Source organism: Ammospiza caudacuta, chromosome 4 (genome assembly GCF_027887145.1).
Source record: "Ammospiza caudacuta isolate bAmmCau1 chromosome 4, bAmmCau1.pri, whole genome shotgun sequence".
In the NCBI taxonomy this organism is placed as follows: domain Eukaryota; kingdom Metazoa; phylum Chordata; class Aves; order Passeriformes; family Passerellidae; genus Ammospiza; species Ammospiza caudacuta.
Window position 1 is genome coordinate 24,503,026 of NC_080596.1, and position 25,556 is coordinate 24,528,581.

At 46.8% G+C, this 25,556-nt stretch overlaps 1 protein-coding gene across 1 annotated transcript; it reads right to left on the reverse strand.

Moving 5' to 3' along the window:
• Window positions 1-20,222: 20,222 nt before the first annotated feature.
• MEPE (matrix extracellular phosphoglycoprotein) lies at window positions 20,223-25,295 on the reverse strand. Its single transcript, XM_058804121.1, has 5 exons — window positions 25,285-25,295; window positions 24,496-24,567; window positions 22,891-22,944; window positions 22,658-22,750; window positions 20,223-22,557 (listed from the first exon to the last, which is right to left on the reverse strand). The coding sequence occupies exons 2-5, from the start codon at window positions 24,553-24,555 to the stop codon at window positions 20,578-20,580; spliced, it is 2,187 nt and encodes a 728-aa protein (XP_058660104.1). The 5' UTR covers window positions 24,556-24,567; window positions 25,285-25,295; the 3' UTR covers window positions 20,223-20,577.
• Between the last annotated feature and the right edge of the window lie 261 nt (window positions 25,296-25,556).

Genomic DNA, 25,556 nt, shown 5'->3' on the forward strand with positions numbered 1-25,556 from the left:
CTTGTAAAAAAGAGGGGGTGAAACTTCCACCAGTCACTAGACAACATCTCTCCAGTTCAAGCTTTGCCTTTCTGGGGACCTTTAGTGGCAGCTTTCCATTGCAAGACAGAAGAGCCCCAAGTAAAAGTATTTCTCGGGCACACAAATATGGAATATCCAACAGTGTCAGAAGAACACAAGTAGCTATCAGTACATGCTTTTAAATGAACTGAATTGAATTATATCAGCATTTTGCTAGAGACTGTACTGAAAACTAATTCCTGTATGGTTTCTGCAAGAAGGGGAGGCAAACAGAGCAAGCCATGACAAATACCTTGACAAACCCCCCCTTTGTGCCTGCCATGCTGACACATCAGTGGCCCTTGCAGCAGGCTCTGGAAATACAAATCCTGAGTGCAGAAAGAGTAAGAAACAACATCACCATTGCCCTTCTGATACAAGTCACACCAAGGGATTGCTTAGTGGAAGTGGAGGATTAAAGAGAAAGCAAGCAAGCTAAATACGAAGAGCACATCACAGTAGATGTTCACACTAGTTCTAGACTATCACCTGTGCGCAGTCAGCTGTCCTACACTGAGCTGTTTACAGCCTTAGGGCTTTACCTGCTCTGGAAAATGTTAGCTTTTGACCTGTGCCCTTATATTTCTTATATCTCTGAGCCCTTAAAAACCTTTCTATGGTCCTCATGGCTATTGGAATTCTTCTGCAAACCCTGAGAAGCAGAATAGCTGTTTTGAAAACAGTCTGATTCCACAAGTCCATGCCAAAGCCCTGCACAGCTCTGCCTCCTGAGCCCAGCAGCCCTAGGAAGGGGTCTCCTTCCCTTCCCCTCTACAGGGCCCTGGATAAGGCTCTAACATGAAGCTGTGTACTGGTCAGTTGGTCCCTGACAGCATGGTCTTTGAAACCATGGAGAGAAACCAAGGCTGACACCAGCTGCTCCTGAGGCTTTTGTACCATGGGTTCAAAGGATTTTATTGCTGTCATTAAAAGTCAAGTGATTTAATTTCACTGGTGTCCTAATGCATACCTTGTGAACTAAATCTCATTTTCTAGTTAGCCATGAACTATCAGACTATTCATGCCTTTAAACAAGCAGGACTTCCAGGGATTAAGTGTAGTGCAGAGTTTGCTATGCCAAGCCCACTGCTAGCACCTTCCCTTCCTGTCAGGTGTGCCAGAGCGGCCTGCCCAGACAGCATGACCCAGGATAGTGTCTGACCACAGACCTCAGTCCCTGGGTGTTGGGAAATTTAGGTGACTAGAGAATGGAAAAGTACAAAGCTGTGGCTAATTCCAAGTCCTGCACCTGCTAGATAGTGTGTCCTTGGGTCTAGCTGTAGTATAATAACAAATAGTGAGACATGAGAAAAGAGAGATGTAACCCCTAAGGAATGAGGAAGAGTTGATGGTATAGTTTAACCAATAGATCGCTTGGCTTACAGAATATTCATAAACCTATTACTTGCTGTATAAGTGTTTGATGCTTTCTTTAATAAATTGGACCTGTGATGAAACAGCTGGTGTCCTGGTCCCCTTCCTACGGCACCTGGGGCATCAGCCCTTTGATTTTCCCTTCAGAAGCAGATGCCACAGCCAATGCAGAAAGTTACATTTTCTCCCCAGCCACAAAACTCCTCCGGATGACACAGACGCCCTGCTGTTTCCTTGTGCCTGTGTGGAGAAACACAAGTCCACACCTCAACAAACACCTCCACCTCCCAACTCAGGGGAGGTTTCTCTAGCTCTGAAAACCCAGGCCTGGGCAGTGTTTGAGCTGCATGGAGAAAGGACACAGATCAGTTTTTCCAGTGATGATAGCAATGCTTTGCTCTTTTCTGGGATATGGCTTTCTAAGTGGCCCAGAGCCAGGCAGCACTAAGTAAGCAATAGCAAAGGTATAACATAATTTCTGTTAAAAACCTACTCCTGGCTCTGCAAACAGGAAGCTAAAACTTCCTTACATTCCTCAAGCACACCTCCACAAAGCCCCTTTAGTGGGACACACTGGTTAGGGCAGGCAGGACCACACGGAGGCAAAGGAAAGCATACAGGGCTTACAGGGAGGTTGTGCAGGGTGGAAACAGGGAGTGAGACATCCTCCTCTGATGGGAGAGGGCAAAAACTTGTTAGACCTTGTGTATCACAGCATGTCACCTTAAACACTCTTAAGTACCCCCAACAGCCCCAGCTGGTGACTAAGGGAGAAGGCACACAGGGAGGTTAGAAAAAGGCAGAGTTTCCTGACATGCATTCATTTCCAGGAGCATTTACTCACTGCTGGGAACTGCTGAGAGCAGCAATTGTTCCCCAGTTCTTCCACAGAAAATCCCATCTTGCCCCCAGGCATGTGTCAGAGACTTTTTCCAGTGACCCATGAGAGCTGGGAGGCCACAGCAGACAGTGGGTCCAAAGGAGATGACAAAATCATCATCATCTGATTGTGACTCACCTCAAGTTTTGGGAAATCAGAACATCTCTCCCTGCCTGTTAGTGATTTACACCCAGAATTTATATCCAGAACCTTTGGGTACAGGAAAGGTTTGCAAAACCCAGGGATTTTTCCAAGGGAAACTCATCCTGAAGGGTCCCTAAGGTCGTGGCAAACTTGGCACTGATGCACTTTGATCCTATTCATGAAAGGTGCACTGCCTACCTCTAGACAGGAGATAATGTAATCATTGCCAGACATATGAATTATTTTACCATTTACTAGGAACTAATATTTAAATTCTATTTTACGCATTCATTTTTTTTTATCTTTACTTTTTTTGTTTAATCAAATAATTAAACCATATAAACTCATCCTGAAGGGTCCATGCTCCTCCTGCAGCATGGACCTCCCCCTGCCAAGTGGAGTCAGAACCTGTATGAAGTAACCTACAGGTCTTCAACATCAACTTTCTCATCACCAGTGTAGCAGTTATTTACTTTGTTAAAGGGGACTATTGCACAGCAAGAACCACTCCTTTGCATTAATGATCATTATTCAGAAGCATTAATGATAAACAGGAACAAGGGCAAAAATTTTCCAGGCAAAAAATGAGACTCCCAGATATGCCAAGCCATGGCAGCACTAGGTCTCTTGATGTTCCCCCACAGCCTTCCCTACAGCATCTCCCTTTCCTTTCTGTTCTGGCCCGTTTCAAAAAGCATAAAATTAAGCTTGAAAGCATAAAAGAACCAGATAAAATGAGTAGCAGACTATTGCACAAAACTGATATCCAAGGAATTTCATTAAGGGGTTCCTCGACCTCGTTTGGCTGAGAATTTTGGACAGTCAGAGCAAGGAGCTAGCACCAGTTTACTCAGGTTGGAACACAGAAGGTGAACACTGACAGAGGGCAGAGCAGGAGAAAATGAAGCACCGGGGTGGAAATACATAGTGGAAAAGGCAAAGCTGGAGAAACAGCAGTGGAAAAAAAGGGTTGAGGGGGAAAAGGCCAATAGGTCAGAAAAGCCAGAAGGCTGGGAGGGAGAAGGATTGGAGCACAGGTAACTGAGGAAACTGGACTGGAAAAGGGGGAGAGAAAGCAAAATAATGAATTTAAATCCACTCCATAAGGCTGAGCTGGTCTGTCAGAGGCTGAGCTTAAGCAGAGGGAAAAGCGTGGCCCCAAGTGTCCCTGTCCCCACAGGCCCACACAGCCTTCTGCACAGGTGGCAGTGGTCCCTGCTGGGGTAGGTCTGGCAGTGTCCGTACTCCTGCATCAACTGTGCTCTCATGAGCTTGATTGTTTAATTAATATATTATCCCCAAGTAATCAACTTTGCAAACTCTGCCTTGAAGCTTGGCATGATCCGCACAAAAGCTTTTGAGTGTTGACTGAAATGTTTGTGGCACAAGCCCTGGTGCTCATGCAGTGCTCTGAATTTCCATAGCTTGCCGAAGGATGCCCCTTTATTGCTGGCATGTGCAGCCTATGCTGCCATCAGGACTCCCCTTAAATACATGCCAGCTGCAACTACCTTATCCAATTTCTCTCAAGGTGGAGAGCAGCAGTACTGGCAAAGACAGAGATAAAGAAATGTTGAGAACTTCTGCATCACGATCAACCATTTTAGTGTTTCTGGTGATAAACTCACCTCTCCTTTTTAACAGAGGGCCAATATTTCCTTTAGGTTTCTGCCTGTTGTTTATGCATCTAAAGAACCTTTTCTGGCAGTTTTCAACATCTCTGGCCAACCTAAATTCAAGCTGAGATTTTGTTTTTCTAACAGCATTTCTGCAGTTTTAGTATTAGGAAGAGATGCTTGTCATCAGGGATATGGGATTATGACCTGACCAAGACAAAATGTGTTTAACATCTGATAGCTGATTCACATCACCACTTCTCGCATCCCCTGGTCCTGGCCAGACAATCATTACATGCTTTTGTTAGGTTTCTATATATGCTCTTTTCTGTAAATTTAAAGCGGACCTTCCCTTCCAGTAAATTACAGCTTTGTTTTTGCTTTCAGGCCAGTCTGCTGCACATGTTTTCATGCAGCCCGAGCTGCTTGTGTTTGGCTTTTGCAAGACGCTGACTGCAGAGAAGGTTGAGCAGTTTAGTGGTTGAGTGGCTGGTACAAAAACAAACCTACAGATTTCTGATCCAGAACACCAAAACAACACAGTATAGAGAACCAGCTCAGCTGGGGCCAAGTATACGTGCTATTGCGTTACACACCCCCGGTGTTTATTGACAAAGCAAGCCAAGCTGGGCTGCCACCCCTCCTTAAACATGTACTTTTCATGCCCAGAAATTGTCCTTGGATCGAGTTTCTGGTGGGAGGAGTGTGCAAAGCAGCAGTGCCTGCAGGATCTGTGGCCAGCACATCTTCCCAGAGGTGAAACACGGGTGTGAAGGGCTTGTCCACACTGCTGTGAGATGCCTGAGACAACAGTGGGGGTTGGTTCCTGTGTTGCAGGCAGATTGGGAGCTTCAGAAAAAGTTTATTAAGAGAAGCCCTCCCATTAAGTTGAAAGGTGTGGAAAGAACCCCCTTGCTTTTTGAATTCCTCGAAGAAGAGCTTAGTTTGCAATCCAGTCTTGGGCACCAGACTTTGTCAATGGTATATGTGCAAAAGGTTATACAGGGGTAATTAAGACTTTATGCAACTTTGTCCAGCAGCACAAAGGATGGCAATCCAAATATATTTATAAAAATAAATTGAATTATTCATTTAAATTGGTTGCAATAATATTTTTTAAAGGGCTTAATCAGAGTTATTTACAGCTAGGTAGCTATTACTACTAGTATAGTGCACTGGATTTGAAGCAATATTGAAGTAGTTATAATAAAGCAATTATATTGAAGCAATTATGTCCCTAATCTTACAGGCTTTTTAGAAGCTGAAGAGCTTCATAGAAGCTGGCAGTGCTCCTGTCATTAGCTGGCAATCATCAATGGAACACTGCAACCAGTGACAAAGAGGCAGCTTGGGCCATAAACAAGCTGTCTAGATACAAATGAATTATTCTCAAAGAAAATAGTTGTCTTTGGATGTGTGCACAACCTGCTACTCTTTCAACCTTCAAAGCACTGAAATAATGACATTTTTTAGCAAAACATCCAGTTGTGTCTGTCCTAAGAAACGAAAGTCTTCTCACTCCAAGCAGTGCCTGTTTCCCTTCCTCTATAAAACACATGCTATCACAAGAACTACCAAGCTTATGCCTTTAGCATTTCCCCCCAAAAAATCAGTTACTATACTGTGATGAAAAGAGCAAGCACTTCTGACTCATCAATCCTAGGGTTTTATTTCCACCTGTTAAAAGAAATCTCTGTCTACCAGCAGAATCTAACATAGATGAGCAGACTTGATTATATTTAAATAAATTTAGAATTTATTTGTAATCAAATTCAGAGAAAATGGAACTTTATACAACAAAAACTATATACACATAGAGAAAAAACTCATTATACCACCTATCCCCCCAAATCCATCTGATGCTGTCTTGAAAAATAGAAGTACTTATATATAAATGGGATGATATTGTCCTGGAGTGAGATCTGTCCTGCAGGTTGGGCAAAAGCTGGCAGTCTGAAGGGCAAAAGGCAGGCACTGACTGCAGAAGACATGGCCACACAGTGTTGACAAAATCAGTCGTCCACTTTGCACAATCTGGAAGAAAGGAAATCACAACAGGAAAGAATCTGAGTTAGCTGCTTTACTGGAAGCAGTCAAACAGGACTTGGAGTACCTGCAACGTGTCAGTTACTGCTGAATAATGAGGAACACATAGCTCTGGCAGTGCCTCCTTGGCAAGAGTGTCTCCCTCTATGTACACCAACAAGAAGTAACTTTTAGAGCTCCAAAGCAAGGTCTGTGCTTCAAACCAGCTGCTCACAGCATCCCACATCAGCCAGCTCAGCTTCCCTTGTGCAGCTCCCCTTGTGCCCCATTCCCCACCCACAAAGATGGAAAGATGACAACAGGTGGGTCCTTACCTGTGGGTAAAAATCCATGCAGATCGGACACCTAACAGTACCTGGTGGCCAAGCACTAGAGAGAACAGAACCAAAAAGAACATGCAACTGTTTATGTCACCAGAGTGACACACAAAATGTCACATAATCTCCAGCTGCACTGAGCAGCCACGACTCATTTCCTTTGGAGAACCCTGCATATCCTTAACTCTCTCCGTTTGCTGTATGCAATAATGAGTGTGGGTCTCCCAAAGGAAAGAGCATCTTGGTTGTCATTGAGAGGAGGATGAAGTCAGGCACCCTGCCCTAGGATCTGAAGTACCAGCAGCCTCCAGCACTGGGCAGTCTATGTACAGCAGCATTTATGTCCAACAGGTCATCAATAACAGCTTTGTAACTACAGCATTGAGCTGTCCTCTGGGAATTATTAGTTCTAGAATGGAACAAGGCCTGACACTACAGAGTAACACTGCAGACAGCTCTGGCAAGAAGGACTTTGCTCAGCATTAAGTGCTGCTCTTCAGCCTCACCTAAACAGAGCAGGAAGGCACAAGCTGTAACAGAGCAGCTTGAGATCAAAGGGAAAAATTATGCCTTTTTTATATTAAGTTCTCTCCTATCTTGCCTTCTAGTAATCCAAAGCACACCAGATTTAATAAAGCCTGCACAGAATATGTCCAGCTGCTGCCAAGCCATCAATACCAATGAAAGTATTTCCTTATCTAACAGCACTACTAGAGCCTGGCATGAAAAGAAAATGTAATGTATTGTGAGCTATGGCCTGTGCCTAATCACCCTCTCTTGCTATACTCCCAAACTTGTCTTGAGGGTTGTGTGCAAAGCTTTCCATCTGCTTTGGGCTGCCTTCCTCTCCTAAAGTAAAAATGGTATCATTTGATCATCATGCAGCATGGGATGTGGTCATCACTGGAAGGGGGAAATAAGTATAGTAAGTAAAGGTTTCAAAGGTAAGCCAGCCCACAGCAGTAAAACATAGTCTTGTCTGTATGAAAAACAAAAGGCAAACCTCAATGTCTGGTACATCGTGAGGCATACGTACTCTGAACTCCCAGTTTCATCTTCTGATGAATCCCTTTCTTCAGATTCTGAATCAGTCACAGATACATCATTATCTGTTGCTTCATCCTCATCATCATCACTCAGTGCAGAGGTGTCCAACAGCAGCTGGCTTCTTTGCTGATCACACTCTGCAATTTGATTTCTGTAAGTTAGATCTATTATTTACTCTCTCTCCTTGGAACTACCCTTTAAATGAGTTATTATAAATAGTCTGTAATGGTTCCTATTTGAAATGGACCCTATTCAGCTGGGTTAAAATCAGTCTTAAATAAACTAGTTTCGCTAAATATTGAGGCTGACCTCTTCCACACATTGAGACTATTCTGCTGCAAACCAAAACAAAATTTTTGTTCTGTTCACCCTATGAACAGCTAAAAATGTTACCTGAGTCAGTCTCAGTGTTATAAGTTCCACAGAGTTATACTATTTATGAACAAATCTGCCTTATAAAGGGAAGATCTCTCACACAATTTGTACTAACAAGGTCTGCTGTGGTCCTATGGTGTTAAGGTAACTTGAAAATTATAACACATATAGTTCAAAGGAGATACATTTTTAATGGTCTGGTAACACCTAAAGGGTAAGAACTGCTGTTTGCTTTTTAATTCTCAGAATACACATGCAACAATGATCTCTGCAACTCCCATGTCCATGTAACAATAATCAAGCACTAAGCAATTAAAAATTACAGAAAATGTCACCAAATTAAAGTTCCTTCCTACATAAGTATAAATCAACAACTTATGTTGTGGGGATTTTATACTGTGTTTGATAGCAGCTATCAGACATAGGTGGGATCCATTCTTTGAGACACTGGCCAGAGGCTTTAACACTGTTATTTGCCTTTTGCTAAATGCAGTTTCAATCCCTGGTGTTTGAGATGGTTGGAAAGGACACAGAAAAACTAATAATTATATTTATAACAGTTCCATTATCAACTTTAAAATGTAAACTCACCTTCAATAAGCTTGCATCAGTGCATATGTGAAGAGAGAAAAAAGAAAATACAATTAGATTTTGGTGTGCAGGGTTACATACCACCACCAGCACATCCAAGCAATTACAACAGATCAGATGAAGAGTGCTAGGCTATCGCTCTCTAATTTTGGTTAAGAACATTAAAAGTAGTAGCCAAATAGCTGTTGTCCTGAGAACAAATAAGAGCTTGCTGCTAATTCTCTTCCCACTGCTAGAATAGGATAGAAACAGAGGCAGCTTTAGAACCTCCTGAAAACCCTCCTCCCTCCTCCCATTTCAGCTTCCAAACTGGATGTTGGCTGGAGGTGTTTCTTTCCCTCAATTTTCCCCAAAACAGGAAAATTCATTACTAGATGAACTAAAGAAAAGAAAAAACCAAAACAAACAAACACGCACCAAAAACAAAACAAAAAAACCCAAAAACCAGAACAGGGATTGGGAGGAAAAAATTCCAGTTGTCTGCTCTATGGGCACTAGGCAAATAGAGCTCCAATGTCTGCAATCTGTCAGTAGCTGCTAGAAGAATGAGGAACCCACAGATCTGCCAGTGCCACCTTGGCAGGAGTTTCCCCCTCAGGGTACACCACCAAGAAGTGACTTGGAGGGTCGAGCTCTTTGGAGCTCCAAAGCAAGGGCTGTGCTTCAAGCCAGCTGCCCACAGCATCTCACACTGGCCACATGAGCTGTACAGTGCCCTCTCTGCCCATTCCCCTCCCACAAAACAGAAACTATAACAACACATGGATCCTTACCTCTAAGTACTCATCCACCCAGTCTGGAGAACTAAGAATACCTGATGACCATGCACTAGAGAGAGCACAGCCAGAAAGAACATGCAGCCGTTAATTTCACCACACATTAAGTGTTACTGATACATAGAATGTCAGAAATTAAAACATCCCCTGCTCTGACTTAGCAACACCCCAGCCCAGCAACACAATTATTCCAAAAACTCTTATGTACTGCAAGCAGTTCAGCACATCTCAAGCAATTATGTAAGACACATTCATTAATGACCTGATGAACACAGAAGAAAAATTTCCATTGGATTTTGCTAGGAGTTCTTTTTTTTTTAAAGTAGCTCTCTTCCAGACAGGATATTATATTCTAGGTCTGAAGTTTTTGCATAATATCAAGCAGAACCCAAACTTTGTCAAAAGACTGTTTCTACCCTATGTCAGAAATTAGAGTGTAGAGAGACACTTTATCCCACACATACCTATTGTTGATTCCTCCTTCCTCGTCATCACTTGCCAGTAGCAGGACTGAATTATCATCTGCTCTGGAAACAAGTGGGTGCTGCTGGTTTTGCTCCAGCTGCTGCAATAGGGTAGAAACAGGCAGTTTAGGAGCCACCTGCACACACTCCACCCTGCTCCCCTAGTTCCATGACTGGATTTGGTTTATACATGTTTCTTTTCCTCTTTCACCCCCAAACGGGCAAATTCAGTTGTGAGAGCCACAAACACTTGGTGTTAGATGAACAACTGCTGAAGAAAGGAAAACACAACAGGGACTGGGAATAAAGAATTCCAGTTTGCTTCTCTATGGGCAGCTGGCAAAGAAGACTTGAAATATCCTCAGTCAACTGCTGCTACATAATGAGGAATCCAGAGATTTGGTAGTGCCATCTTGATAAGAGTTTTTCCTTGGTGCAAAATAATGACTTGGAAGGATGTACAGATTGGAGTTTCAAAGCAAGGGCTGCACCTCAAGCCACCTGCCCATTACCAGATGAGTCCCATAGCTCCTCCTCTGCCCCATTCCCCTCCCACAGAAAATAAAAGGAGGGTGACACTGGGATTCTTACCCATAAGAAGCAGTCCTTGTAAAGCACACTTGATAGGGGACCAAAGAGCCTTGTGGTAGAGTGAACAGAACAAGAAAAATATGCAGTCATTATTTTCACCACACAACAAGGGTTACTGATACATAAAATGTCAGAAATTAAGTATTTCCTATTCTGCTCTAGCAACATCCCAGCCCAGCAACAGCCCAGTCCAGCAACACGAGTATTATAAGTACTTTTATGTGCTGCAAACATTTCAACATACCCCAAACCACAGTGTAAGATACAATCAATAATGGCTTCATGAACAGAAAAGTTTCTGATGGATTTTAGGGGTTTGTTTTGTTTTGTTTTTTACTCAGTTCTCTTCCATACAGCCCACTATATTCCAGGTATTAACTTTTTGCACAGGATTAAACAGAACCTAAAATCTTGGCAAAAAGCTGTTGCTGCTCTCTCAGAAATCAGACTTTGGAGAGACACTTTATCTGTCACATACCCATCATCATCTCTCTGGTCTTCATCATCATCACTGGCCAGTAGCACAACTGAATCATCCACTGGTATGGAGAAAAGTGGGTACTCCTCCATGCAGGTGGGTAGAAAGGGTAGCAGCTTAAGAAACATGTTAAAACCCTCCTCCTTGCTCCCCTGCTTCATCCCTATCTGGATTTAGGAAGAGGCAAATCCTTCCCTCTTTCTCTCTAAATTTGCCAAACAGGCAAATTAAGTTGTGTTAGCCATAGAAATTTCCTATCAGTTGCAGAGCTGATGAGAAAAGAAAGCCAGAACAGGGATTGGGAGGAAAAAATTCCAGTTGTCTGCTCTATGGGCACTAGGCAAATAGAGCTCCAATGTCTGCAATCTGTCAGTAGCTGCTAGAAGAATGAGGAACCCACAGATCTGCCAGTGCCACCTTGGCAGGAGTTTCCCCCTCAGGGTACACCACCAAGAAGTGACTTGGAGGGTCGAGCTCTTTGGAGCTCCAAAGCAAGGGCTGTGCTTCAAGCCAGCTGCCCACAGCATCTCACACTGGCCACATGAGCTGTACAGTGCCCTCTCTGCCCATTCCCCTCCCACAAAACAGAAACTATAACAACACATGGATCCTTACCTCTAAGTACTCATCCACCCAGTCTGGAGAACTAAGAATACCTGATGACCATGCACTAGAGAGAGCACAGCCAGAAAGAACATGCAGCCGTTAATTTCACCACACATTAAGTGTTACTGATACATAGAATGTCAGAAATTAAAACATCCCCTGCTCTGACTTAGCAACACCCCAGCCCAGCAACACAATTATTCCAAAAACTCTTATGTACTGCAAGCAGTTCAGCACATCTCAAGCAATTATGTAAGACACATTCATTAATGACCTGATGAACACAGAAGAAAAATTTCCATTGGATTTTGCTAGGAGTTCTTTTTTTTTTAAAGTAGCTCTCTTCCAGACAGGATATTATATTCTAGGTCTGAAGTTTTCACACAGAATTAAGCAGAACCTAGGAATGTGACAAAAAACATCTTTCTACCCTATGTCAGAAATTACACTTTGGGGAGATGCTTTTTCTCTCACGTACCTATCACTATCTCGTGGTTCCACGTCATCATCACTTGCCAGTAGCACAGCTGAATTATCTGCTGCTCTGGAAAGTGGGTGCTGCTGGTTCTGCTCCCATTGCTAGAATGGGTTAGAAACAGAGGTAACTTAGGAATCACATGAACACCTTCCCCCCTGCTCCTCTGTTTCAGTTCCCTGACTGGATTTAGGCTGGAAGTGCTTCTTTCCCTTTTCTACCACAAATGGGCAAGTTCAGCTGTGATAGCCATAAACTCTTTGTATGAGATGAACAACTGCGGAAGAAAAAAACCCACCCCCAAACCCACAATTATTTTTGCAGAATTGGGGTTGGGTAATGCAGATTCTTCCATAAAGTTCAAAACTTTTGCTAGCATCACTGCTGCATGTTTCTGCTTTGCCATGCAAAACTCAGGGAATAAACTACCCTGTGGGCCAGATCTTTGTAAAATAATTCTTAGAGTAAAAAATAGAACTGGATTAATAAACTTTAAATACTTGGAGTAATAAACAGTCAGTACCCCAGCCAGCTACAGTAGTGCTTGGTATCTAAGTGACAGGAGTACCTCAAATCAATGTTGCAGCTCAACACTTTGTATTCGGGAAGTCAAAGGCTTCCTGTCCTCATCTTTCCTTTTTCTTTAAATCACTGGCCTGTATCTTGTGTGTTTCTAGATCAGCTTCAGCTTTAAATTGGCACCTTCTATTCTATTACCCATGATTGCTAAACATTCTCCCCAAGTTTTAGAGCAACAAAAATTTTAAATTACTCTTTAAATCATTCTGCAAGTGATACTCAGAGATGCTGATGCATTCACAGGTACCTTTGGGGTTGACTGAGAGCTATACCTGAAGTAGGTAAGTCAGATCTGTGTTTCAGCCCTGAACATTTGGATGCCAAAAGGCAGGCCTGGCAGCACAAGAGAAAACTAATTTGGCTGTGAGATAAAGAGAAGCTTGTCATTCACTTCTTACCACAATACTGCCAGAATCATTGCCAGTTAGATTGGTGTCTTCAGAGTCAGGAGAGTCAGCTGGGACACCTATGAATTCCTCACCAGCTGAAAACCAGAATGTTAGAATCAACATGAGAAATTGCAGAGGAATGAAATGGGCAGTGCCAGAGGAACAGGCTGAGGTAGGATTCATCTGTCCCCTGGGTCTCTTCTTTTCAGGAATGTGTCCAACATTTCACTTCAGCTTTGCTCTCAACAGTCCACAGGAGAGCAGTGCCAGCCCTGTCCTCTGCAAGAAAGAGTGGCTGAACTCCTCACACAGTTCTGTTGGATGACAGTAGCTTGCAGGAGACAAGATTTATCTAACACAGGGGAATGTTTATCACACAGGAAAAAAACCCAAACCAAAGCTGGAATCATAGCAGGTATCCTGATTTCACAGAACCATACTGTAGAGGTTCCCTTGAGGGATGGGGCACGGCTAATGACAAAGTTTCCTTATCTGCTTCCCAGCTGGGAGATCCCAAACTTAAGTTTTCTAGCCTGTGTAGTGGCAGCTGGGGCAGCTGCCAGCTGCTCAGAATGGACACTAAGGTACTTGAGCAGCACCTTGGACCTTTGCTACACAGTTCATCTCCCACTGGTGCAAATGTATCATAGCAAATGTATCATGTGCTTGCGGGGAGCCTTGCTGTTTACAGATGCCATACTAGGTGCTTCCTAAAATCCCACATTTTCCTTCTTCCCCACTAAAGGGCCTAGAGGCTGCCAAATGAACACATTTGAGTGGACCCCAGCCCTCCAGAAGCAGATTCTGTCCTTACCACGCTCAAAAGAAAGTGTACCACTTTCCTCGAAGTCTACTGGCTCTGGCTCTGAAGCTCCACCTGTGCTGGGAGCCACCAACCTGCTCAGTTTCTGAGCTTGACTGGAATCATCTGCTTCTCCACAGTGCTTTTGCTGATTCTAGGAGGGAGCAAAGCCTTAGCATTTTCCGTGGGCATAAGGGTAACGTGGCCCCCATTTTTGCAACACCAATGAAAGCAGAAGGGTACAGATAACACTCATGAAGAGGCTGGAATGTGCATCACATAGTGCTATGGGTCACTCCTCCCTGAGCACGTCAAGGAAAAGGAGTCGCCCCTGATCTCTTGCCAGCTGTCTCATCAAGAAAAAGCCTATCCCAAAGGCTTGAAAATGAGGAGACTACTTCACAATTTTATCATATCATTGTTCACAGTGTAAGCATTTCTGAAAAATTGCTAGCACCCAGAGAGGTTCAAAATCTTCCATGTCCCAGAACATGAAGTTACATGAAGTCTTAATAGGCTTCTTTTCCCAGGCATTTGCTACAAACTCTTTAAATCCTTTCCAGAAGTACCCCAGACGATGTGTTTTAGGAATAGGATTTGCATTGAGTAGTAAAGTACTCACTGTGCTCATGGTGCTTCATGACCTAAAACCACTGGAAGTGTAAGCGTGACAGGGATCAGAGAAGGATGTCAGAGAAGCTGCAGTGATTGATCCCTTCGATTCCTTTAGGTAGCACACTGCTACAAAACCCTAACTTCTAGGGGTCAGAGGGCTCTTCCAAACCTACCAGAAGAGAAGAGAGGAGATTACCTATCTGGAATACCTGTTCTCTTAAATACCACCCCTGCTCTAGGATTCCCATCCCTGAGTCACCAGTTTCTGTACAAGTTCAGTACTGGAGCCTCAGACACCTGCAGCTGGGCCAGAAGCCCAGAACAGCCCCTCAGTATCAGAAACCTTTTCAAAAGTAATCTACACTTACCTGTGTAGTCAGCCAAGGGTTTTCCTCATAAATGTCAGCAAATCACCTTCTGTTCTCACCAGGGATGGAGAAGATGCACACTACACGGCGGAGACGGACACCTTGCACCTGCTTCCCAGCAGAGCATCCATCAACTGTCTCAACAGACCCCAGGTCACCTGGGCACCCTGGCATGGAATCCCTGTGGCAACGGTTTGGCTGTGGCAACATTCCATTAATGGTAGCAGAAGCCCTCTTTGCACCCTCCTGGTGTCCCAGAATGCTTTGGCATGGAAGGGACCCTAAACATCAGCTGGTTCCAATCTCCTGCCATGGGCAGGGACACCATCCACCACACCAGGGTGTGCAGGACCCTGGCCAGACTGGCCTTCCAGGGAGAGGCATTCCACAGCTCCTTCATGTTTTTTAGTCTGGGGCTGAAAACTGACATGAGACTGTTTTAACTTTAATCCCCAGTAAATAGAAATTTAAACTAAATGAAGAGATTTTTGAGGTTGGGTTGGATTTTTTTCTAAATTGGTGAAAGTCTAATAATTTAGATTCTTTTTTAAAGTCTCAGAAGTCTTGAATTTTTCAGGTGTTCAACTATTTCTCTGCTGAGCATTTCACAAGAAGATTGGGAGGAGATTTGCTCTGCTCCTGGAGACAGCACCTTCCTCTTGAAGCCCTGCTCTGCTATGAAAGGCAACACAGGAAGGAAAGTGAAATTAAAATTCAGTTTTTCTTCTAGCCAGTCTGCCACTGGACCTGCATTCAAAGGGTTGGGCTGGTGCTCCTGAGAGTAACAGTAAACCCATCCCAGCCCTGCTGGATACAGGGATGCTCCTCAGCCCCTGGTCCCATGAGTGCTCTCGGGTGTGGGGAGGATGGTGGAAATTCATCCAGTGCTGTGGATAGCATATGGATATTTTCAGCTCACAACCTAACAGAGGAGGACCATTTCCTAAAATAATTTCTCTGTTGATACAATAGTTGCCCTTAGATAATGGGAAAAGTATTGAGTGGTTAAAGATAGTTGGGGATGACTTTCCCGTTTTTCTCAGTCCTGTGTCTGGAAGTTGAAGCAAAGTCTGGTTTTGGTCATCATACACACATCCTTCATTTCTCATATTCGGTGCCTGGCACAAAGTACTTACTTATTCATATATTAAATATGCATTTGGAATTGATCGAGCACCTTAGCATTTTTATTTCAAGCATTAGATCTCCTTTAGGAATTTTTTTATCTAAAACTCTGCCCTTTGGACCCAACATTTTTGGAAAGCAGGAGTGTTTAAAATGAGATGAAGCATAAATGGATTTATTGGCGTATGAAATATCCCATGTGTAAAGGCAGGGATCCTGTTCACTCACTCTACAGGTACAGCTGAGGTTGGCTGAGTGGGCTCAGCCTTGATTGTATTTTGGGGTGGAATTGGATGGCTTTTAGCAGGAATGTGTCAACAGGGATAAGGGAGGAGGGAGCACTGAGGAAAAGGAGGGTCAGCTTTCAGTAAGTCAAACATTTGAAGGCTGTCAGGCTTGATCTTCCTCATCATTGGTGGATGATGGGAGCAGGAGGCTGGGAGATTTTATTGTGAGGCCCAACACTTTTTTAATTAAAGCCACCATTGAAAATATTCATCACTTGGTGGTGGGAGGGAGATAATTGCAGGGAAGCTGAAAAGGTGACATACCTATTTTATCTCCTCCCATGCAGGCCAGTTTTGAAGCAAGGTGTAAAATCTCTGAAACACCCCCTGCATTCCATTTCATGACAGAAGTTTTTATCTACCAATTTCCCAAACTTAAAAGATTAATTATAGCCAACAGTCTAAGCTGAACCCAGACTGACTGGTTTGGTATATCAATCACCTGGAGGAATAGCATTGGGATTTTCACACAGTGGCTACAGTTTGCCAGGATTTTTTGGCGGGAGAAGTTTTTTCCAGACAACGTCAGAAGTGTGAAAAACCCACAGTTCACTGGCCAGAGATTGTCAGCTCTGTACTCTTGCAAATCATGAGTACCCTGATGATCAGAGCAAGGCCCATAAAGTAATTTAAGAAGGATGAATGTAGTATGGAGTGTTGTTTAACAAAGTATCCAGCTGCGAGGCAATTGCTCCCCAAAGAAACCTTGCAGACCAGTCCGTCTAAAGCTACCACGAGGATGCAGGGAAGTAAGCTAGGATTACCAAAAGAGGCCCCTAACAGATTGTAATATTGGCTAATAATATTTTTTACTTATGTCACTGAGATTTGCATTTTACTCCATGTATCAAAATGTGCCTTTATTGACTATAGTGATGGTTCTGACTTCAGAAAATGTTTTCCAAAATGTTTAAAGGGAAGTGCTGATGGATGGTCTATTAGAGACTGTTCAGAGTAGGTAAAAACATTTTTGAGCCCCCCTGATAATAGGCAGTACTGTGTGGCTTCCTCTGCAGAAATAAACCCCAAGTTTCCTATTGCTGGGGCTGCTTTGCACCCTCTTCAATGTCAATGAGGCAAAGGATGGAGGCTTTGGGGCATCTTCCATTGTCCAAAAACCCGGATGTACTCAGGCCCCCTGCAGTTGCCCAGCCTTGGCTGCCAACTTTGGAGCAGGAAGGCTGAGCACTGGGAGGAAGGGTGTGCTGGGGCTGTGCACAGTATTTCAGTCCTTGTGAGTCCCTGGTCTTTGGTGTAGGATGAAGATGGGTCTCACTGAGTAACTACGGCAGGTGACAAGGAAAATCATTACTGTTCTGCAGCCATGCTCAGTCTCTTTTGAGAGATGCTGCTTTCAGCTGCCCCCTCTGGCTGTCTGCTTTTGCCCTCTTCTGAAAAACCACGGTGTTACATCGGGGAAGGCACTCTTGTCTCTCTGGGAGGTTCCTGCTACCACCTCACAGCCAAGGAAACACCTGGGAAGGGCTATTTGTGATGGGGACCACCTGCCCCGTCCATACAGCCAGCATTGATCTCTGGAGCTGAAAATATACAGTTCAAAACTCCATTCAAATGGTTCCTCAAAGTGCACCATTGGTTTTTAGGCTTCTTTTAAAAAGCATTTTAGCAGTTCTTTACAACCTTGCCGGCCTGAAGCAGGAGTGTGTACCCATACTTGCCTGGTCACATGACAACAATTAACATTCATCAGAGTAGCTGGGATTTTTAGGGACAATTTATGTTTTGTTCTGCACCCTCAGACAGTATATATCACTCTTCACTTGGGTTCGTGCACTTACAAGGTGGGATGAATGACCTTAAATCACTTCAGGGGCAGCCTCTGCTGCCCGAGAGTGAAGAAACACCTGTAGATAAATCACTGCTGCCCTTGATTAAAAAAAAAAAAAAAAACAAAAAAAAAAAAACAAAACAAAAAACTCCATAACACAAGGAACATAATGTAGATGTGTATTTATTAAGTCTAAATTAAATCTTTTCTCAAAAACACGCAGCTCAGCCAAGCCAAAGAGCAAAAGGCCACAGAAGAACCTCTCCCAGGCTTGGTGACTACCTCTAGCTCAGCTGTAAGCTTGCTGTGGGTGTTTGAGCATGACAGGTGGGCAGTGTCACCCTGCCAACCCCCATCCTGCCAGCCCTCATCTGCTCACCCTTCACTGCAAGGAAAAAACAGCTCCCTGCTTTGCTCCAATATCTGGGAAAACCTTTTCCTAGGGAAACTTGCAATTTTTATATTCAGTGGCCTCTTGTGTAGTTTGGCAAGTGAGATTTGAAAGAGCAGGGCCAGGCAGCATTGTGGTGCTGAGCAGGGGGCTCAGGGTGAGCATACCAAAATACTGTATTATCCCAGATGCAGAGCCAGGGTCACAGCACAAAAATTCCAGGTGTTTTTGCAGTGACTGTGCAAGGAGGTAATGCTGGTTTATGCTGGTTTATGCCATTTATACCTGAACTAGCCAGTTTTATACCTGACCTCACCATTCAGGCAGAGGTCCCCAGGACCTCGGGGAAGCGGTGGGATGTCACAGACATCAGTGGGACAAGATGGCAGCAGTGCCCATGCCAGTATCAGGCAGAACTGGGCATCATTCAACAGGCACAAAACATTCCCAGCAACAGGCTTTTTATTCCACTAGATGGTGCCCAGCCCTTGCTTAAGGATGTTGCTTAATCTTGTGGACCTGGTATGGTCAGGACTGAGGATAGAGGGCCCTGGGCGCTGTGCCGGGGCTGCAAACTCCTTAGTTCCAACCCTGTCAGCAGTGAGACCCCAAAATCATGCTCTTCATTTGCCAGGCAATCATGCCGAGCCCTAGACCCCCAGAGCATTGCCGTAGTCCATAAATCCAGGGGTGTGATGTGCCATGGCAAATCTAGGGGTGAGTTATCCAGCCCAGACTGGCAGCAACTCTGCAGCACCTTTTAGTCTGAGCTGGATGGGCCAGCATGGGAGGTCCATGAGCCCTTAGAGGTCCTCTGCATGCTGCCCCAAGCCTGGGAAGCTGCAGGCAAATCCCTGCCACAGGCTGCCTACATCTCCATGTTTCTCCAGCACTGGGACCAAGGTACACAGAGCAGCTTCCCCAGAGAACCAGGGCCTAATGACCTGGTGGGGGACATGGGGGGTACGTGCAATTTTGACTTTTTCTGCTGGAGAGCATGAGCAGTAGCAAAGCAGAGTCCCAAGAGCTGGTGGTAACTGATAGCACCAGTGAGACACAGTGTCCTAGTGTTCCAGCATGAATCAACTATGTATGATCCCTAAGTACTAAGTTGCTGCAAGAAGCTATGGATGTTTCATCCCTGGAAGTGTTCAACGCTAGGTTGTTTGGGACTTGAGCAACCTGGTCTAGAGAGTGGCATCCCTGCCTGTGTCAGGGGAGTTGGAACTAGATGATCTTCATGGTCCCTTCCAACCCAAACCATCCTGTGATTCTGTGTGCCATAACAGGATCTGCCACTTCCCTGCATGCAGGTGTGCAGAGGGCAGGGAAGCAGGTACTCTATGAGTACTTCACTGACATCACGGCTGCTCCTACCTGCTCCTGCCTGCTTCCTGCACAGGCACAGCACTGGTGGTGAGTCCCCTCCACCTGTGCTGAGGCAATACCTCTCCCCTCAAGGCTCAATGCCTCTCCCACTGTGCCGCTCCTAAACACGCCTGTTTTAGCAGCTTCTCAGACAGAAAAAGCAACCTGCAATTGCATAAATAGTGATTAACTTTGATTAACACTGAGGGCATGGCTCCAGTGTGTCGAAGCCCAGCCAGGCCTGTGCGCAGGGGCCAGTGGCAGGAGTGGTGGTGGCACAGTCAGAGTGTTATGGTGCTCCTGGAAGGACAGTGTGGCCAGGAAATGTACCATCAGGAGGGCATGATGGGGGACTTCTTGCTGGGGGAGGTGGATGAACTGAGGGGGAGGATGCTCTGTGGGCCTCCCTAGCAAGCCCAGGGATGCTGGTGGCTCTGGGCAGGATCTGGTATCCCAAGGGAGGGGTGTGTAGGGCTTGTTGGCCAAATTGCAGTCCCACAAGAAATGGCAGGGTCAGGGATGTGCTGGGGCCAGAAATCCCCTTATGCCCAGAGACCAGCCCACCCCCAGCATGCTGCTTGTGGCAGTGACTGCCTGAAGTCCCATTGCAAACACGAGAGTCAGTAGATCCACAGGTACAGAAATGCCTTTATTTCTCCAGTAGGCTGAAGTGAAACTGCGAGGACAGAGGCTTTTTCTCACTGCTTCTTTAGTTGCTTCGCATCAGTGCACAAACATCGCTACCCTATGCCCTGTAGCACAGCTGCTGTTCCCTGGCTGTCCGGCACAGCACACCCGTGCATTCCTGCTGCTGTGCCATGTGCAGCCTCCCCCAGATTAACAGCAGATTGCATGAACCAGTGATTTTTGGCTCCTGGGCTCTGAAGCACTGTGTGCCCCCCAGCAACCTGCCCCTCACCCAGGCAAGAGCAGAGCCCGCAGGGGGGATGCCAAGGGGGAAAACACGGCGAGTTTCCCCCCAGCTCCACCGCTGGAGCCTACCGGGGTGGATACCGGCCACGCCTCAGAGGGGCCCCTGGATCCAGCGGCCTTGGGGGTACCCTGGGGATCCCCACCCTGAGGGCTGCAGTCCCGTCTGTCCGCTCTCGCTGTGGCTGCCCCGGTCCCCCTCGGAGGACTGGCTGCTGTCGGCACTCCCGAGGCCGGGATAGGGGCCGTGGGGGCCGCCGCCCGCCCCGCCAAGGCTGTAAAAGGCCCGCTCACGGACATGGAGCTCGTCAGCACGTTTCACCTGGTCCAGCTGCCGGCTGCGGCCCAGTGTCGCAATGGTGCCCGGCGCCCCAGCCCCCAGCCTCCTGCCATGGTGCCCGGGCAGGCGGCCACCCCCAGCCCCCAGCCCTGCTGTCCCACTCTCTGCGCCTCGCCCCTGCTCCCGGCCCCTGCCTGCTGCCATGCTGCCCGTGGCTTGCCCTGCCTGTGGAGCGGGTCTGGCTCCTGCTTTGGCAGCTTGAGATCTGCCCCCAGCATCGCCATCATAGCCACCGACACTTTTGTGGCCCCCGCTCGACACCCCGCCGCTGGGTTTCCCACTTGGGAATGGTGCTTTGTCCGTCCTGGGTGTCTTGTCCAGCCCTGCTCCCCCTGGATGGACCCTCATCCCTGCCCCGGGCCGTGCCTCCACACGGGAGGGAGTGGAGGTGGCTGTCCCCACTTCCCCACTCCCTCCTCTGCCGAGCACAGTGCCCATGCCTGCCCTGTGACTGCTGGCTGTCACTGACGGGGTGGTGCGGAACGCCTCAGTAAGGGCTGGGCGGATGCTGGCCCCCTTGGCTGGGACTGTGATAGTGGCCTCCACATCACCCCTGTGGTGGGGGGTCGTGGTAGCCACATGGTCTGGCTTCCCCTTGGACTTCTGCCCCTCTTCTCTCACCTCATCATCATCTTTCCCATGGATGCTGGCCACTGTGGGGCTGGTAATGTCACCACTAGTGACTCTCCAGGGAACAGGGGTTGTCAGTCCTCTATCAACACCGATGGTGGTGGCACCTTCCTCATCCTCTCCAGTGAGGCGGCTGTCCCTGAGGCTGCTGGTAACGCTGTCTCCATGGGTTGGGGTGGCTGTGGTGGCCAGTCTTTCAGGCTGCCTGCGGGCAGGCATGCTGTCATCTTCACCTCCACTGGGTGCCACGGTGACATCCAGCCTGAGGGGGGGCCTGCTGCTTCCCACAGATGGGATGCTGTCATTCTCCCTACTTGCTGTGACACCAGCCTGGGTGGTTACCTGCTCCCCCATATGGATGTTGGCCCTCCCAATGAATATGTTTACCTCATCATCCTGGCCTGGAGAGACCTGGGTGAAACCCTTGGCCCTGTCTGTGCTGCCGAGGCCCCCGTGGGTAATGGTTACACTGCCTGAATTGGGGATGTAAGCGTATTCATCCACACCTGCAGCGTCCACTTGGACATCCTCCATCTTCTCAGTGACAGAGGACAAAGCAGTGCCTCCTGTCCCTGTACCCTGCTTAACACTCTCCTGCCCTTGGCCAGAGACAGTGGCCTCTCCGCTGCCCTCATCCCCTGTCCCTCTGGTAGTAGGGGCCCTCCCTGCGGTCACGGCTCCCCCCTCCGGAACCACCCTGGGGACACCATCATCCTTATTCTCACTCCTGACCCTGGACCTGTTCCCCACCACAACCTCACTGGGGTGTTCACCCTGAGGGAGAATGGGAACACCGCCATCACCTTCCACCACCAAATCCAGATCGCCACTGCCCTCTGAGCTGGATGGGGTGGGACCCATGCCACCCCCACTGCCACGCGCGCGCATGCCAGTGCCAGGCTGAGGACTGGGACCATCCCTGCTGATGCCTGGGGTGCTGCGGTTTTCGGGACTGAAGACAATCCCATACTCAATTACTTCACTGCTGCTGTTGTCACTGTGCTCTGGGACTGTCCCTGCTGACCCAGCTGGTGGCTCCCTCCTGGCATTGCCCTCATCCAGCCGGTGGCTGGGGATGATCCTCTGGTGGTCAGCCTCTTCTTTCTGTGTAGTACACACAAGGGAGAGGTCAGGGTGATGGATTGCTGCTAGGGGTACCCCAGGCAGGCCAGAGTCCCACAGTGTCCCCTGGCTCCCTCCTTACCTTTATCTGCGTCTGGTTCCTCCGCGTTGAGAATGAGTAGACATATTTGAAAATGTAGAAGCCATGCTTGGCATTGCAGCTTTTCAGAAATATCTGGTGGGGAAGAAAATAACCAAAACCCACAATTTTCTTATTAATTGCATTGGCAGGAGTTTCCCTTTCTGCGTCTGGCACTGCAGTAGAGTCCCACCAGTACCCACTGAGGCCCCAGGAGGTGGCAGAAGGATACATACCCGGTGTTGTCCCACACAGTTCCCAGCAGCTCTCTCAGGCAGCGGCGGTGGCACCTGTGGGCAGCAAAACACAGGGAAGAGCAGAGGCATCAAACACTGCCTCAGCATACAGGCAGCTGCCAGTGCCAACTGCTGACCACCCACCCTTTCCACCTTCAGGGAAGGGTGGGAAAACTGCATTGATTAGCCACCAAAATCCCAGGCACTAGCTGGGGTGCTGACTTAGAGACAGCAGTAGTAGGAAAGGTCAAAATCCCATTTCCAGGATCAGAAAATTATTGTGAATTTTGCTCCAGCATGATTGTATTGCATGCTAGCTTTCATATGGTGTTGTTGATAAATAACAAATAACCTTTTCCTGGAGACTGCTGCAGAGGATTTTACCACAGAGCATTTTTAATACACAGCATCATTGCTCACAAAGGAATGCTCCAGCTTACTGCTTGGATCTGCCTGTGATGAGTCCGGAGCTGGTTAACTGGTGGAGTTTCCAGTGTTTACTAAGCTGCTGAGCACCAACCTGTGTGTCCCCACAGCTGAGTTTCTGTACATGCTTGCAGGTTTCCAGCTCTCCCTGATTATCCTGGCATCTTTTGGTGCGTATTGGCTAGTGCATCCCTCAGGGCTGGGGAACCTGCTAGTGGGAGCATCCTGTGAGCCTCACAAAGCCATTTCAGGCATCCCTTACATGCCAGAGTGAGAGACAGCCCCGTGGAAGAGAGTCCTCTTTGATTTCAGAAAAATTAGTCTCTGAAACATCCCAAGCCCAGCTGAAGGGGCAGAAACACACCCCAAAGTATTGAATATCCCCAGGTTGTTTCATTGTTTGTGAACAGTGTCAAAGATGGATTACAGCTCTGGTCACACAGCATAGCACTAACTCCCATATGTGCTCCTTTTCAGATGAAAAGCAAATCTGATTTATTGCCTTCCCCTGGGCTGCTCTGCTACAGACCATGTTGTAAGAGCTTGCTCTGTGGGGTAAGAGACACATGGGAGGGGCCATCTCAGGTAGATGGGATTTCCCTCTTCCTTACCCTGACAAAAAAGCAAGCCTCTTCTAGAAGCAGACTTTCACTCTAGCTGTGTATTTAGTAAGCTAAGCAACAGTTATGCAAGACAAAAATGGCTCCTATTATATTCACCTTAGCTTGTTTTTAGTTAAATCTCTCAATATTTCAAATTAGGAGAGCTGGAAAATAATTGTGGGCGCCCCTCTGACCACTGTTCCCCACACAGGTAAGATCAGCATCCTTCCCGCACCTCCCTGCCTGTGACTTCATTCAGGCTAAAAGCACATTTTTGCAGGCCAAAAGCACCAGGCAGACCTCAGATCCACAGAAATCCAGGAGGTACAGCCACCCAGATGGACACTTGTGCAAGTCCCTGATTGCTAAGCTGAAGGAACATGCTCAGCCATCCCAGTGCTAATATATATTTTTTCTTCTGGGGTCACCTCTGCTGTTCACGTTACTTCATTCCCCAAGCACCAGAGGTGGTATACACAACTACAACCTATGTTTTCCCACTGCTGAAAGCATGCCAGGATGCACTGGATAGCACATCTCATGCTTCCAGCAGGAACCCAGGAAAAGCCATACTCACAGGTGTGGCAAGGGCTGTGCTGAGCAGGCACAGGCACAGACAGGCAAGGGAAGTTTGCATCTTGGGCTGCTCCTGGAGGTACAAAGTGAAGCATAGCTGCAGTTAGTATTCCTGGGCCTTGTGGTCCTCAATATTCCTGGTTAGCAGCAACCTAAAAGCTCCTGCTATCCCAAAGCTCCCATGGCAGCAGGGTTTTGCAGCGACCCTGGTTTTTCCCAGGCTTTGTGGTGGCCCTCGGCATTGTCCTGCCTCTTTGCATCCCTCACAACAAGGGCAATGCTCTCACCATGTGCTTAGGGCACAGCCAGCAGCTCCAAGTGGGAGCTCTGACACTGGCTGTTAAAACTGCCTAACTTCCTCTGTCAAGGCAGCTTGGGTGGATATTTGTAATAAATGATCCCCTAAAGTTGCTGCAAGTTAAGCTGTTCATAAATCCCAATTAAGAAAGCAGCAGGCTTTAGGCTTTCACAGCACTGATAAATGGCAGCAGGCAATATCTCCATTGGCCAATTCTCATTTCACCCAACCACCCTTGCCTGGGCTTGCAGGTCCATCCCAGAGACTGAAGCCATACCAGTATTGCTACAGGAAACACCAGAAGGAAATACATGCACAAAGATCAGCAGTACAAAAGCAATGTAAGCTCAAGAGATGTGCACAGCCAAGGATCAGGGTGTCCCCATCCCCACTGTGGCTTGCCCAGAGTGAAAGCAGGAGAATCCCTGCTCAGGGACAGCAGAGCTGAAGGGCTAGGGAGAGACAGGGCAGGAAGCTAGGTGAGAAGATTACCTTTTCCTGTCGGAGGCAGGTCCCACAGGCAGACTGTGGAGCCTGTGCCCACTTTGCTGAAATTTAAAGTTGGCCTCGGGTGCACAGAGCCAATCAGCTCCCGCCCAGGGACATTTGTCAGCTCTGGCAGCACTCACAGATAACCAGGGGGAGTAATTTCCAGCTAAAAATGTGTTTGTGGTAAAAGACAGCTATCAAATGTTCCACCTGGCTGAATAAACAGAAAGCACAGTTTATAAATATCTGTTCTGAAGGCAAAATTGCTCAATGAT